The sequence below is a fragment of the Anolis carolinensis genome, chromosome 4 (genome assembly GCF_035594765.1).
Source record: "Anolis carolinensis isolate JA03-04 chromosome 4, rAnoCar3.1.pri, whole genome shotgun sequence".
NCBI lineage: Eukaryota > Metazoa > Chordata > Lepidosauria > Squamata > Dactyloidae > Anolis > Anolis carolinensis.
This window is the reverse complement of record NC_085844.1, coordinates 82,381,381-82,396,296: the sequence shown is the minus strand read 5'-3', so window position 1 is coordinate 82,396,296 and position 14,916 is coordinate 82,381,381. Positions and strand designations below refer to the sequence as shown.

At 38.1% G+C, this 14,916-nt stretch overlaps 1 protein-coding gene across 1 annotated transcript in view; it reads right to left on the bottom strand.

Annotated features, from left to right (window-relative positions):
• Positions 1-14,916, bottom strand: part of c4h1orf21 (chromosome 4 C1orf21 homolog) — a 146,093-nt gene that overhangs the window by 19,334 nt on the left and 111,843 nt on the right. Inside the window, exon 4 of the mRNA XM_003223408.4 lies at positions 5,079-5,155. Coding sequence (XP_003223456.1) covers positions 5,079-5,155 — 77 coding nt within the window. The remainder of the gene's footprint in view (positions 1-5,078; positions 5,156-14,916) is intronic.

Below are 14,916 nucleotides of genomic sequence, written 5' to 3'. Positions count from 1 at the left end.
CCTGCATGTTCTCCCGCAGTGAGGACATCGGTTTCCAGGTGGAAGGTGGTCCCGGTCAGGGTTGGCTTGACAGGCCTTTCTCTTGGCATGTTTCTCCCTTAAGCCCTCCATTCATGCCTCTTCGAACTCCGCAGCACTGCTGGTCACAGCTGTCCTCCAATTAGAGCGCTCAATTTCACGCTCCTGAATCTCTTAATATTCTTTTTAAAAAAGCAACTTATAAGACTGAAAATATGCTTGAAGTGATCAATGTTATCTTTTATCTAAGAAGTCAGAGGAGCATAGATTTCCAGTTGTTGTGGGTAGCCCAGATCTCTGATTCTTCTCATAATTAACTGAGTAGAATAAATTATACAAGATGTATGCATGGTGTAATGATTTGAATGCTGGGCTATGATTTAGGAGACCTACTGAGTGACCTTGGCTGAGTCCCACACTTTCAGCCCCAGCAAATCCCATAATAGGTTCACCTCAGGGTAATGATAAACCTTTTAAAAAATAGAAACCAAAGTGGACTATACAACAAAGTGATGCAATGTAGAGCACTCCTGCTCAGAGTTCTAGCTAGTGATGCTTTCTTCAATCATACATACATTTTTCTCGCCCCCCCCCTCCAAACACTTCACCTAAGATTATGGTCACCTCTATACTTGTTTCTAAGTCTCTCCATGGTTACAGTCCTATTAGCATTCACAATCTAAATTCACTATTCGAGACAGTGATGATACAGAAGACGACAACACGAATAAGACCTAACTTGAAAGGAATATTTGACAAATCTTGTCAAAGAAGTGATTTCTGAGACATTAGCAAATATTAGTGCAGTTAGTTTATCAGTGACATGTTAGCAACCAAAAGAACTCAGAGAATGAAACCTTTGCCATGAAACTTTTATTTTAAATAAAAATCAGAGCCAAATACTCATAAGGGAAGAAGAATTTCCAAGGTATTTCCTTTTTAGGCAGTCATCTCTCAATCAAGGGAGAGCCTGAATTCTCATCCAGTTATTAATATTGTCATATTTGCACATCTAGAGCAGATTTTTTTTTTGTGGGACTGTATACTCTTACAAATACAAACTTCTGCACAGAGAAGAGAATAGTGGAAGCAAAGGGAAAAGGGATTAGGGAATGAATGTGGACAATTCCAGTTATACATACTCAGGCTTCCTCTCATAAATTCCACGGCATAACTCTGCAAGTGCCATGCAGAGAACGGTTAATGTGAAAGACTGTGAACTAGCAGTGCTTTCCGTGATCACAGCAACACTTTTGTTATTTACTCCTAACCCTTCTCCGTGAGGAACTGAATTCTCTTCCATGGAAAAATTCACCAGTACTTTGAACTTGCCTGGAGGTAGCTGATCACTTCCACAGGAAAGCTCTTTATAAAGAAATGATCATAATAACATAGCTAGCTCAGTCCAGCTGGGCAGACCTTGTGCCCCAATATCTCTTTTTCAGATCTAACAAAATGCAGAGCAACGGAGATATGTTTTTGATATGCCATTTATACAAGGTGATGTGGTACTTTCACAGCAGCTGATACACTTCCTGACATGCAGACTATGACAGATGCAGCCAAAATACCCACCAGACAGTCTGCTTGTCCAATCATGTCATCTAAGGCAACAGCAATAAAACCTCTCAAATTCATGTCTGCATCCACATCTCTCTAGGGGCCAGTACAATCAGCTTTGTACACAAAACATAGCTTTATTTTTAGGAAGATTAATTATGGGGAGGCAGGAAATAATTAGCAAGGGATGTTTGAAAATGATAAACCTGTGATACAAAATATCAGCCAAGTACCACTATTCTAGTTCATTAAATTGTTATCATTATTACAATTGTTTGAACGGTGAGGAACAGCAGTAAATGAAAATACAGAGAAGAGGAAAGATATGCACCACAAAACCACCATAATTAGCTTATATGCTAATAATAATTGGTTCCTGGACATAGGGGGTGAGCTTCAATGAAATCTTGAGGATTTAAAAATAACAAAATGCATTGTAATGAGATGCAGGATTGCTTAAAATAAGCCTCTTGGGATCCTTTCCATTCCTGTCATTCTGTACTTTAGGGTCTCTGTAAGCGGGTGATCAGTTGTGGGTTGCCCTGAGGCAATGCCGCTTTAAGGCCTGACAAAAGATTGCTGACAGCCAGCAGCATTCAGATGAATGCTCCCCAATGGGAGCTCAGCTGGGCCAAGAAGGCAAGGGACTGGCTGAAATGATTCATGCTTATTCAACCCAGCAGTTGAGTTGTGGGGAGGAACAGCCAGGTCTGTATATATGAGGAAACAAAAGGACAAAACCAAAGCTTTTGGGAAGACAGAGGTGCGAACAAGACCAGAGTGAGGGCTACAAGCCTCTGTTTTCTGCTTTGCCTGTAATCAATTGTAAGTAAGTCTCAAATCACAAATGCCAACCAACCTCCCTATAACCTTATGCCAAGGAGGACAAAAAAAGAAGTAAATACTTGAAACTCTGGAGTTCTCAGTATTCAGAAAAACAGCATGTGAAAGCTATAACAGTTTCAGAAGCATCCACCCCTGATATCAAGAAGCCAAAGATCTGTCACTGTTTTGACATCAATATTCATAAGAAAAAGGACCCCTATTATTCTTAGTATTCGGTTAGGAGGGCACACCACAAAGATCGGCCAGACCCATGTCCAAGGTCCAGTTTGAGAATTCTACCTTCTTACATAGTTAGGCAAGCCGTCATTCCTATAACTTACTTAAGGGTAGAAGCAGCAGTAGGAAAAATATATACATTTTGAACCTCTGCAGGATAGGGTAATTGTGAGATACAAATCAGCTCATTTCAAAATATGAAAGCTATATACTGAAAGGGAATGCAGAATATCAATTGGCTTTACCATTCATTCTGCTATGGAGCAAGAAAATATCTAGGGTAGAAGGAAAATTGTTCCTCTCTTTGATGGTTTTTCATCATCACAGTATGCCTTCCTAGGAAATCAAACTCAGCATACAATTTTGTCCATGTGGATTCAGAAGTACACATGCACAAAAATCCCACTGCATTCAAATATACAAAGGACTGCAGCCTACACTGCATAGGGCAAAAGCTTCACATGTTTTATAAGTGAAGGGAAGTAAACTGCCTCCCCTTTCAACTAAATAAATAGCTCAGTTGTAATAGCTCACATATTTTAAGTCTCTATTTTACAGTTACTCGGTGAAGTCACATACTATGGGATACATTCTATCCAAGTCAATTAACAATCATCTGTGGGGATAATGTTGCAGACAACATTAGACCATAAAACACATTATTTGTAGTTTAATAATACATTCTGAACTTTAACACACTGGGAATTTATGTGTACAAACCCAATGCAAACATTGCATCCAAACACAGAAGTCTGGCTGGGTCAGAGCGTTGTTTGGGGATCATATCCACAGATAGTTATGCTATCATGCTGTTATGTTATTTTGGTTGTTAGTGAAAGGTTGAGCGGGTAGATAACTGTTGGCTAACATGTCAACTAGATGAATCACCATCTACTTTCAGAACATGAAACAGCTTCCATTCAGCTGTCATCACACTTGAGGTTTTAAAACAGCTTTTCAAACAGATTTCAGGACCTAGCAGTGTGGCTCAGTTCAGATATTACGCAAAGTCATGATCTTAATCACTGATGATTTAGTATACAAACCACTGCCTAAGCTTGCAAATGTATCAACAAAACAGAATTTACAGGCAATTCTCAGATTTTTGACCCCACCTCAAGTTAAAGCAACAGATAATTATAAATTCAAACATCATGAAAGCATAGTTAGCACACATCCTGGTTTGCAAGCCTCTTTCAGACCATGGGCTATTCACACTATATACCATATATACTCAAGTATAAGCCAACCCGAATATAAGCCGAGGCTCCTAATTTTAAAACAAAAATTGGGAAAACTTATTGACTTGAGTATAAGATGAGGGGGGGAATGCAGCAGCTACGGGTAAATTTCAAAAATAAAAATAAAATAGATACCAATAAAATTACATTAAGTGAGGCATCAGTAGGTTAAATGTTTCTAAATATTTACATAAAACTGTAATTTAAGATACTAAGGCTTTAATAAAATAAAACCGTCTAACTCCGATTATCTATATATTCGAGTATAGTCCGACCTGAATATAAGCTGGCCAGGACCCTCAGTCGAGTATAAGCTGAGGGGGGCTTTTTCAGCTCTAAAAAGGGCTGAAAAATTCTGCTTATACTCTATTATATATGGTAATTATAACGCTATGGTTATACTTTAACTGCCATTATTCTAGCCCATGGAATCCTAGGATTTGTAGTTTGATCAGAGGCATCCCTAAGCTTTCAGTCCCAGAATTCCAGTTAAAGTTGAATGGCACTATAGTTCTGTAGTGGGCCCCATGACTTTTAATTGGTGATTATTTATCTGAAAGACTTATTTCACGCTCTATTTGAAAGAAATTATTCAAAGTGGAAAACAAAGTAAAAAGTAAAATAACTATTAAAAATAACAAAAATAACTATAGAAAATATCATGTCTAATTTTAAAATGAGACAAAATTAAGGTAAGGTAAAGGCTTTCCCCTGACGTTGAGTCCAGTTGTGACTGACTCTGAGGGTTGGTGCTCATCTCAATTTCTAAGCTGAAGAGCCGGCATTGTCCGTAGACACCTCCAAGGTTATGTGGCCGGCATGACTGCATGGAGCGCCATTACCTTCCCGCCGGAGCGGTACCTATTGATCTACTCACATTTGCATGTTTTCGAACTGCTAGGTTGGCAGGAGCTGGGGCTAACAGCGGGCGCTCATTCCGCTCCCGGGATTTGAACCTGGGACCTTTTGGTCTGCAAGTTCAGCAGCTCAGCACTTTAACACACTGCGCCACCACCAGGGGCCCAAGACAAAATTAATGGGAAACAATTAAAAAGGTTGTAAAAACTAGCATTTTACGCATGGCATAATATGAGCAAGTATATGGGTGAGAGGAGAAGAAAAAGGAGGATTGAAGGGAAATGCCTCTTTTGTGGTAGAAAGATTTATGAAAATATATTTTAAAAAGAGGAAACTTACTTTGCTCTAGGTTGATGTACTAATCCTGGAAGCTCTTTATTCGTCTTAAGTCTTACATGGGTACTGGCACTTTTTTCCTGGGGAAGTAAAAGAAAACATGTCAGAGAACAGAAAGACAGATACAATCTAGTAGCATGTTTAAAAACTGAAGATTAATTTCTCATTACGATTTCTCATTAAAGAAGCTATATATAAGTAAAATCTTTAAAACATAGTTCAGGTGATAAATTATAATGAGTCGTGAAGTTCTTCCTAGTGTTCAGGTGGAATCTCCTTTCCTGTAATTTGAACCCATTGCTCTCCAAGTCCTAGTCTCCAAGGCCACAGAAAATGAGATCCCTTAAAATACTATTAACAAAACTCAAGTAAGTAATGTTGAAAGCAGGAAATAAAAATTCTATTCCTACCCCCAAACCATCCACTAGACAGGCTCAGATGGCCTTAAATGCCAAGTAACATGGTGATACTCTTCCAAGTTAACAAATGAACAAACTTGTAGGTGATTTTTAACAAAAGGTATACCTAGCATCATTTTTTAACTTGTACCCCTACTGTAATCTCCTTTGTGCCTATCTTTCTTAAGTGGGGTCTTCAAAGATAGCCAACCTCCACGTAATCCTGTATCTAAAAAACTTTAAGTTGTTATTGTTTCTATTACTGCATGGCAAAGCAATATCTTATGTGAAACTTCTACTTTTTGTGTACTACAGACAGATTTACCATGTCAGCAAAAATTATTCATTAGGACTGCTTAACAGTTCAGTGTTTCTTATTTTGATTTTGATTTTACATTTATAGGTTCAAATTCTGAGTAACTCCACAACTAATGGATAATTACAAATCAACTGTAATCATTGTAATTATTAGCTTCCTGTCAGGGCCCAACACCTTCAGGGGATTCAAAACCACAGGTTAAATATCAGCAATACTATGGCCTGGCTTTAGATCAAAGCTATCAGTCTTGCCAGACCTTTCCACTCATTTTCAGTAGTATTATATAAAGCCTCTGAATAGGGGATGCAGCCCATCTGCTGAGTTCTCTTTATCCCATGGGGCAACTTTTAATTTTGCTTTGTCATATTTATTTCTGGGTAGAGTTTTGTTTTGTTTTTGCCTACAAGCATGATAAGCAGATACCGCTGTCAAAATGAGAGGAGAGGACAGAGAGGCACAGTGAATGTTAATGAGACTTGAAGGGGCAGACTGTAGCGTGAGGATAGAGAACTGGAGGTATCAAGTCAGCATCTATTCATACATGCCTCTATCATGTCTTTTGATTGCCTCTATTGTGAAATTTGGTTTCAATTATATTCGCACTGTTATCCAACTGGAAGTGGGCTCCCTGCTCCCTGTCTACTCCCCATTAAAAGTCCCTTAAAAGCTAATCAGAGTTTCCTCTTAAACCAGAATCTGAAAACAACATAAAACCAAATTCTAGATTATGAGATTCCTGGTTAGTTTTGATTACATTTAAGATTGATACAGACGAAATGACTGGCCATGACTGGACACATCATGTTGATACTTTATTAATTAATCTATATATATAAAAGAGTGATGGAATCAGGACACCGGACAAAACTACAGGCCCCCCAACCTCGAAATTTGACAACACAACCCATCATCCACGCCTCTACGTTGATACAACAAAAACAAAAGAAAAATAAAGTCCTAATTAGAAGGAGAGCAATAATTGTTTTTATCCAATTGCTGCCAGTTTAGAGGGCTAATCTCTGCCCACTTGGTCTCCTAGCAACCAACTGGATTATCTTGACTCCACACTACCATATAATCCACTTCAGTGTGCATTTTATACAGCTGTGAAGAAGGGGCCTCATATAATCCAGTTCTAAGCAGATAATATAAGATTAGAAATATACAGTAGAGTCTCACTTATCCAACATAAACAGGCTGGCAGAATAAGTGAATATGTTGGATAATAAGAAGGGATTCAGGAAAAGCCGAATAAACATCAAAATAGGCAATCGTTATACAAATTAAGCACCAAAACATTATATTATACAACTAATTTGACAGAAAAAGTAGTTCCATGCGCAGTAATGCTATGTAGTAATTACAGTAGAGTCTCACTTATTCAACACTTGCTTATCCAACGTTCTGGATTATCCAACGCATTTTTGTAGTCAATGTTTTCAATATATTGTGATATTTTGGTGCTAAATTCATAAATACAGTAATTACTACATAGCATTACTGCGTATTGAACTACTTTTTCTAACAAATTTGTTGTCTAACATGATGTTTTGGTGCTTAATTTGTAAAATCATAACCTAATTAACAATACAATCTCTAAAATCAGAACACTACTCTGAAAACAGGGGGATTCCACACAGGAAACAATCAGGGTCAGCTAACACCTCCCAACAAAAAATTCACTCAGGGAGGAAACAGCCAGGCTTTAAAGCTGCAAGGCCATTACATCCTAATCATTTTTCCTAATTGCAGCATTCATACTTGCCTCCAACAGACAAAAAAAAAACCCAATCAGAAATATTGCATATTCACAACCTTTAGGAAATAATATCCCCTGATGGCGCAGCGTGTTAAAGCGCTGAGCTGCTGAACTTCTGGACCGAAAGGCCGCAGGTTTGAATTGGGGGAGCGGAGAGAACCCCCACTGGTAGCCCCAGCTTCTGCCAACCCAGAAGTTCAAAAACATGCAAATGTGAGTGCATCAATAGGTACTGCTCCAGTGGGAAGGCAACACCACTCCATGCAGTCATCCCACATGACCTTGGAGGTGTCTACGGACAACGCCAGCTCTTCGGCTTAGAAATGGAGATGAGCACCAACCCCCAGAATCAGACATGACTGGACTTAATGTCAGGGGAAAACGTTTACCCTTTACCTTAACTACCACCAGTTCCTCCATACTTTATTTCCCATACCACCAGACTTTGCCACAGCAACACCTGGCCGGCTACAGCTAGTAGAAGCTATAATCTTTTAATGAGTACACTCATTAAAACGTCCACAAAAACACTGAGCCTGCAAACACTTTGCTAACTGACACAAGTAGGTATTGCAGACCTGTGCCTTTTTTCCAGCAGCCTCTCTTGCTTTTCTGTGTGGACATAATGTTCCATTACTGTTCTTGCAGTCCATTCACCAGCCTATGTTCAATCCCTTCATATCTACTAACTATAGGTTTAGTGCTTAAATATAAGTGGACTTCAGGAATCCAGATTGGCCGGTCTCACTTTATCTCTACAGTTTAACTGCTAGATAAGTTAAACTGAAAAAGGTCACTGAACTGGCCAAGGTTTCCCAGGGAATTTTATGATTAAGCAGGAGGTTAACTGGGATTGATAAGATGTGGATATAACTCACTGCAAGCATCAATACAAATCAAGGCTAAGGAAACTTGTCTATGGCTTGACTGGACATAAACAATGCTTTATACTCCACCAGTAAATGTTAAGTCAAAAACCATGGTTTGACTTTGAGTTTTGCAAAGAATGAATTCTGCTATGCTATGATGTGATGTTAAAATGGGGTGATGGTTAGATATTATATGCCATAACAGAGTAACAGAAGTGATGGAAAATGGAAATGCCATTCATCTTAAAGAACCATTTTTTTATTCTAAAATTTCAAATCATGGTTTATATAAATGCTGGGTAACACAAATTACTGTTTGGCATGAGGCTGGGTGTACACAGCACTATCCATAGGCTGCTATAGACAGACTTAAGAAAAACAAATCGAAATTTAACTGAGCAACCTACAATTGCTGTTTAGGAGCGTATAAGTCAACTTTTTCTTTATTTTCCATCTGTTACTCAGCAGGATTAATAAGCAGCAATAGAAGAATTTAATGACAGAAATAAAGCTCCACCTTAATAAAGTCGAAGTTCACTCATTTTAAAGCTGGCAGGTCACACTGTTTATGCAGTCATAATTTACCACAAGTGTGCATTCATAGAAAGTTTGAAGGTTCACTCTCATAAAAATTGTTTTTTTCTCTCCAGACAGTATTCCTAAGTATAAAAAAATCTTGGTAAATTCATTACAACTTCTGTCTAGTTTCAGCTCTCAAAAAGTATTTGCTCTTCCTTCAAAGATGTTTTAGAGAATATAATCAAGAATTCTTCCAAAGGTTCCTGACTGTAGAATTTCAATCTCAAGCCTCAAAATATCACAGATTTTCATAAACAAAGAAAGAGATGTGAATACGAGAGCAATGCTGTTTTGAAAAATTGAAAGACAAATGGAAAGTGTTGAATTTTTTTAACTTTCAACAGTGATGCTGTTGGAATCACAGACGCCTTAAAGGGCCAGAATTAAAAGTGATTTCAAAAGAGTTTATTAAAACAAAAGAAAAGGGACACAGAGAAACTAAAATGCAATTCCACTGGTCAAAACTCAAAAAACAAAACCAGACCTGGTCCAAAAGGTTAACAGAAATATAATCCAAATTAACTGGATGCAAAGAGCAACAAGTCAAACAAAGCGCTCTGAGGCAAAACAAAAAGGCACAGTACACAAATGGTTAGCAAAAAGAGTCGCAGGAAGAGAAGCGTCGTCAGCTGAAGTCCAGGGTCGAAGCAGGAGAAATCCAAAACAGGGTTACTCCAGTGTCCGCAGAAGCAGCGTCTTTAGCCAAACCGGTCCAGGTCCAAACTGCAGATCCAAATCCAACGCCGAACACGAAACAGACAACAGCAAGTCTACAAGAACCTTTACCAATATACAGCACACAAACGCACATCAACACCTTGCCTTCTGCAAAGACCCCTCACCCCTGAACCCACTTTTATCTACAAACCATCATCAGAAGATGAACTGACCAACGCCCCATCACTATCCCCCGCAGCTGCTCCCAGTTCTTCACGTGAATTCCCTTGACTTTCCCTCTAATTCCTCCATCTCCTGTCAAGACTTAGATCCCCCCAAGACTCAGTTGGATCCCCTGATTGCCAGTCTTCACCCCCAGAGAACCCCATAAAGGTATCACTAGTTGTTGGCGTCTCACAAATAGCCTGCACTTCTCTTCTCTTAGTCCAATCCATGGTGTCTCTTTCTTCTCCTTCACTCATTGACCCATCGTCCCCAGAGAATCCCTCAAACGACTCCTCATCTGTAGGTGCTATAAGTATGTCTCGGATCCTCTTTTTCTGCTGTTCATCATCAGATTCCTGCTTCCGAGTAACCCTTTTCCCCCTTCTGGCACCCATACTACTGTCTGCAACATTATAATCCCCAGAGAATCCTTCGAATGACTCCTCATCTATAGGTGCTGTAAGTATGTCCCGGATCCTCTTTCTCTGCTGCTCATCATCAGATTCCTGCTCCCAAGTAACCCTTTACCCCCTTCTGGCACCCATACTACTGTTTGTAATGTTACTCACAGGCTCTACTACAACAGATGCTGAGCATCTGTGATAAATGTGACCAACACTCATATAAGGTTTGAGATGTCATATTAAACCTACTAATATATACAGTAGAGGTAACCTTTACCTTTAATTTTTTTCTGCATTCCTTCCTTTCCTATTGGAACTTTTGAAAACAATTTCTTTAGTAGCATTTGTAGTGGTCCATTACCTCTTGGTCTGAGTCACTGATTGAGTAGACTTCTCCCTGCAAAACATGGCAGTTTTGCCTGTAAACAGTACCCTGAGTCTTCAAAGGCTCCTACAGTCCTTTCTGTTCCTAGCTAGGATCAGATCTTGATATCAAGGTAAAGTAGGTAGCATGCTTACAGCTTGCCCGAAAAACTGGTACGTAGCATAAAGTAAATTCTATTTTGAAATTCTATAAAATTACTTAAAACAAAAGGCTATTTTGACTATGCAACAAAGAGGAATTTCTGCCTAAGTAACTCTACATTTTCCCCTAATAATATGTCTGTTAGATAGATTTGGTACTTTTTTCCTTGACTATTTTATGTGAGTTCTGATTTCTATTAAAATAAATTCACTTTCTTTTTAATTGTAATAGAATCCTCTTTGGGTTACCCTCTTAAAACCCACTGACCTTTTTCATTCTGTTGTAATTCTTTATTGTTAATTTCTGCAATGCGCAAACCCTTGGCCCCACAAAATTCAATCAGTTTCCTGCTTGATTTCTTGATCCTAAGCCCATTTTCTCAACAATCTTTGATTCTGCTGTTTCTTATTTTTGTATCCCAGTCCGATATATTTAACAAGAAACCCTGAAAAGCAGCATAGTACCTTTAAATTTCTTTTTCTGCCTTTGTAAATGGACCATAAACTTGAATTATATTGTTGGGTTTTCACAGAAATCTTATTGACATGTTTCGGTCAGACTTTGCATTACATTCTTTGACCGCTTTTGCTACATCTCTCCTCACAATAAGTGTCACTCCAGTTCTTCTTAGATTTTAATTACCTGAGTAAGTTAAATTGTCTGACTCAAAATATCCCATTCCTATCCACTATAGCTCGCTCATTCCAACTATTGCTGTATTTATACATTCCATTTCTTTTTTTTTCTATATCTAGCTTTCTCTGATTCATGTTTCTTACATTCCTTGCTTCAGAAGTGTATGAAATTTCATTGTCTTCTATTGGACGCATGGATAATTGGAGAACATTGCCTAGAGCAATGGACATCCAGATCAAAATCTGTACTCCAGTATGAAGGCCACTCTGTAGTTTTAATCTGGCAACAATCTTTTGCTCTAATTTACCCCTCAGAAGATAAAATAAGACTGTGACACCTAATGCTCCATAAAGGACAGTACAGTGTTAAATCAAATGAATAACAAACATTCGTCTAAACTGGTTTGCCCAGCAACCCTTTCTAGAGAAATGACTGGATTTCTTGTTCATAGCATCTATGCCACAGTTATTTCCTGCTAACCTTGATGGAACACCTGGAATCCTAATACAGACTGATTTCATGTATAAATTAAAGGAACCTTTAAAAGCCAACAAATTTACATGGGGAGGGGGAGGTGACCATCTTCCATATTTGGTTAACTTAACAGATCATAAATCTGTCCCAAGAACTACACCCCACGGTTGGCGCATTTAGCAACACCCACATTATATACTTATACACATAATGATACACATAATTTTGAACGTGACATTGAAATTTACACACACTAAAATACATCAAGCAGAAATGACTGAATCTCTCCCAGGCCACCCTAGTAAAATGACATTTTCCTCTATTCTACAGGTCAGCAAGCTGCTGCTGAATTGCAATTTCCATCAGCACTGCCAGTACAGTCAAGGAAAAGGAATGCTAGAAGCTGCAATCCAAAAGTATCTGGAGAACCATATTTTACCCAAACTTGCTCCGTCAATGGACTATATTTATTTCCAGTCTCAACAATAAAAGATATTAGACCCCAAAAGATTGCTCAGGCATATCCAGGGAGATATGATACTGGAAATTTAGAGTTTTTCTAAGTCCCGTGGATAGCCGAGGGATGCCTGGCAAGCTTCGCTAACCACAAATGGCACAAATAAGGAATCTGGAATCTCACCAGGTTGAAGGCAAACAACAGAGACTTTATTCAATTTGTGCAACAGGGACACTTGTACAGCACGGATGCTCGAAGGATACAAGTGTAAAAGCATAATCATAAGCAGGCACTTTTATACACAAGAATTCTCATGCATTAACACTGCTATGTTTTCAAGACTCCCTCACTTTCCCCTGATTGGCCAGGGGTGGGGTTAGGGGTCTTTGAAAACAGATATGCCCTCTTGATTTCAACTGAGGAAATACAAGACCACAGTTGCTGAGTGTTAACACTCTGGTTCATACAATATGTGGAATGAAGCTAAAGAAGCCATATACTCATCATGTTTACAATAAACGTGCTATACACTGCTGTGATACTAAACCACAGATAAGCATTTCATGCATGAACTTTGGGTTCCTCCTCTCCTTCTTCCAGGTCACCACAAAGGAGACTGCTTAGATTTCAAATTCACTGTGGTTACTTATTATATCCCACACAAAATTATAGGTAGCAGTAATGATGATTTAAAGGGGAAATGGCAAGTTTGTTAACTCTAATTACAGATTGCCTTATTTCATTAAAACTTAGTTAACACCTATCACAGTTTGTCTTAATTTAGATATAACAAGTAACTGTGGTTAGTTAAAAATAACTGAAAAAACTGCCAGCTTCATAGCCATTCCAAAAGAGGAGATGGAAGATAGAGTGCATAAACCAGATAATGTAATAAGCAAAAGATTTTTAAAAATTCTTATTTTAACCTTTATTCTTAGAACAATGAGCTTGAAAAACATACACATACAACTTTCCTGACATTTTAATTAGGATAAAAGTTCAAGAATTTTGGGCAGAGATTAACTCTGCCCAAAAAGATGTATGGATGAGTGGTACTCAGGATTCATAAGAAATAGGTTTCCTTGAAGATTCAGAACATGGTCCATATAGTTTAGCAACAAGACTAACGCCTCTGGAAAGTTAAAACAAAAAACAAAAGAAAGCCTAAACTACTGAACAATCAGACTTTGTTTCCAGGGTCATCTTATACTTCATGTTGAGATTCCCAACTGGCATCTTTTCATTAAGGTTAAACTAAATTGTTTCCATTTTCAAAACTGAAGCTTTTAAAGATTAAACAAATGAAAAAGTATGTCCTGTGGGGTCTCAACAGTGAGCAGGTTCACAATGGAAAAAAATCCCAAACCTTTACTTCCATGGTTCCCATTTCCACTGCTGCTTCTGTACATCTATCTGTTCAGCACATCATTTTGTTTCACTATGACGTCCCATCAATTATCCAAACCCAAAGGGGCCAAACACCAAACAAACATAAATGATGCACAGTCTATTAGACTTGCTATGAGACATTAAAACCGAATACAACTGAAAAAATGGCCAATGTTTTCTGACTGTTATGCTTGCATTCCTAGGAAACTGGGATTTACATAGAAAGGCAGTTAGTGTTTCCTCAACTGGTGAATATTTTCAAAGCAATCATCATAAAATTATCAGTTTTTTATGCTGCTGGAGAAATTCAATAAAAGCAGTAAATTAGGTTCAACCATATATTGCCAATCAACATAATACTTCACAAATTTTTCTAAACCTCAGGATTTTAAAACTATCACCTCATCTTGACAATCAAATTCATAAACAAAATGTACTCCTTTCACCTGTCCTAGATTCACTGCCAATTGCCTTCATTAAAATGGCTGGAGATCATTCACAACATGGCTTTAAAAGACTTAATTAAGTTCAGATACATGCTGTTCAAGAGAAGCTATAATTCTAGGCTCAATATTTGTATATTATGATTAAATACATAGTGTTTTCTGTGATCTTTTCGGAACATTTTAACACACATGCACACACACCTCTGTTATTTGAAGATTATTCGTATACAAGCTAAAGCCAACATCAAAGCCAAAGTGATTATATTTGCAGGATGTGTTAATTATCCTTTCCCTGCACTAAGGCAGCTTCACCGCTGTAAGAATTTCAAAGAATTAACAGGCAGCAGCAACTGTGTGGCCAGGTGCTACAAGCAGAATAGCAGCCATCAGTTTTGCTATAATTATCAACTGGTGCATTCCCTACTAGTCAATTTCAAAGAAGTTTTATGAAGATTGTTTCAAACTATTCTCTTTCTCCTATTATAAGATTTCATGCAACTGACTAAATAATTTACAATGATCTTGGTAAATGTCACTCGCATCATCAAAATCCTGCACTGATAGTCCCTGATGCAGAAAAGGCCTCTACATTTTGCGGCATTTGTGATCTTCCATTAGGGCTTTCTCCTATAGATATCTACAACAGTAATAATTTTGTTTTCCTAAGTTTCTTGCATCAAATATTGTTATACATCACCCAGTT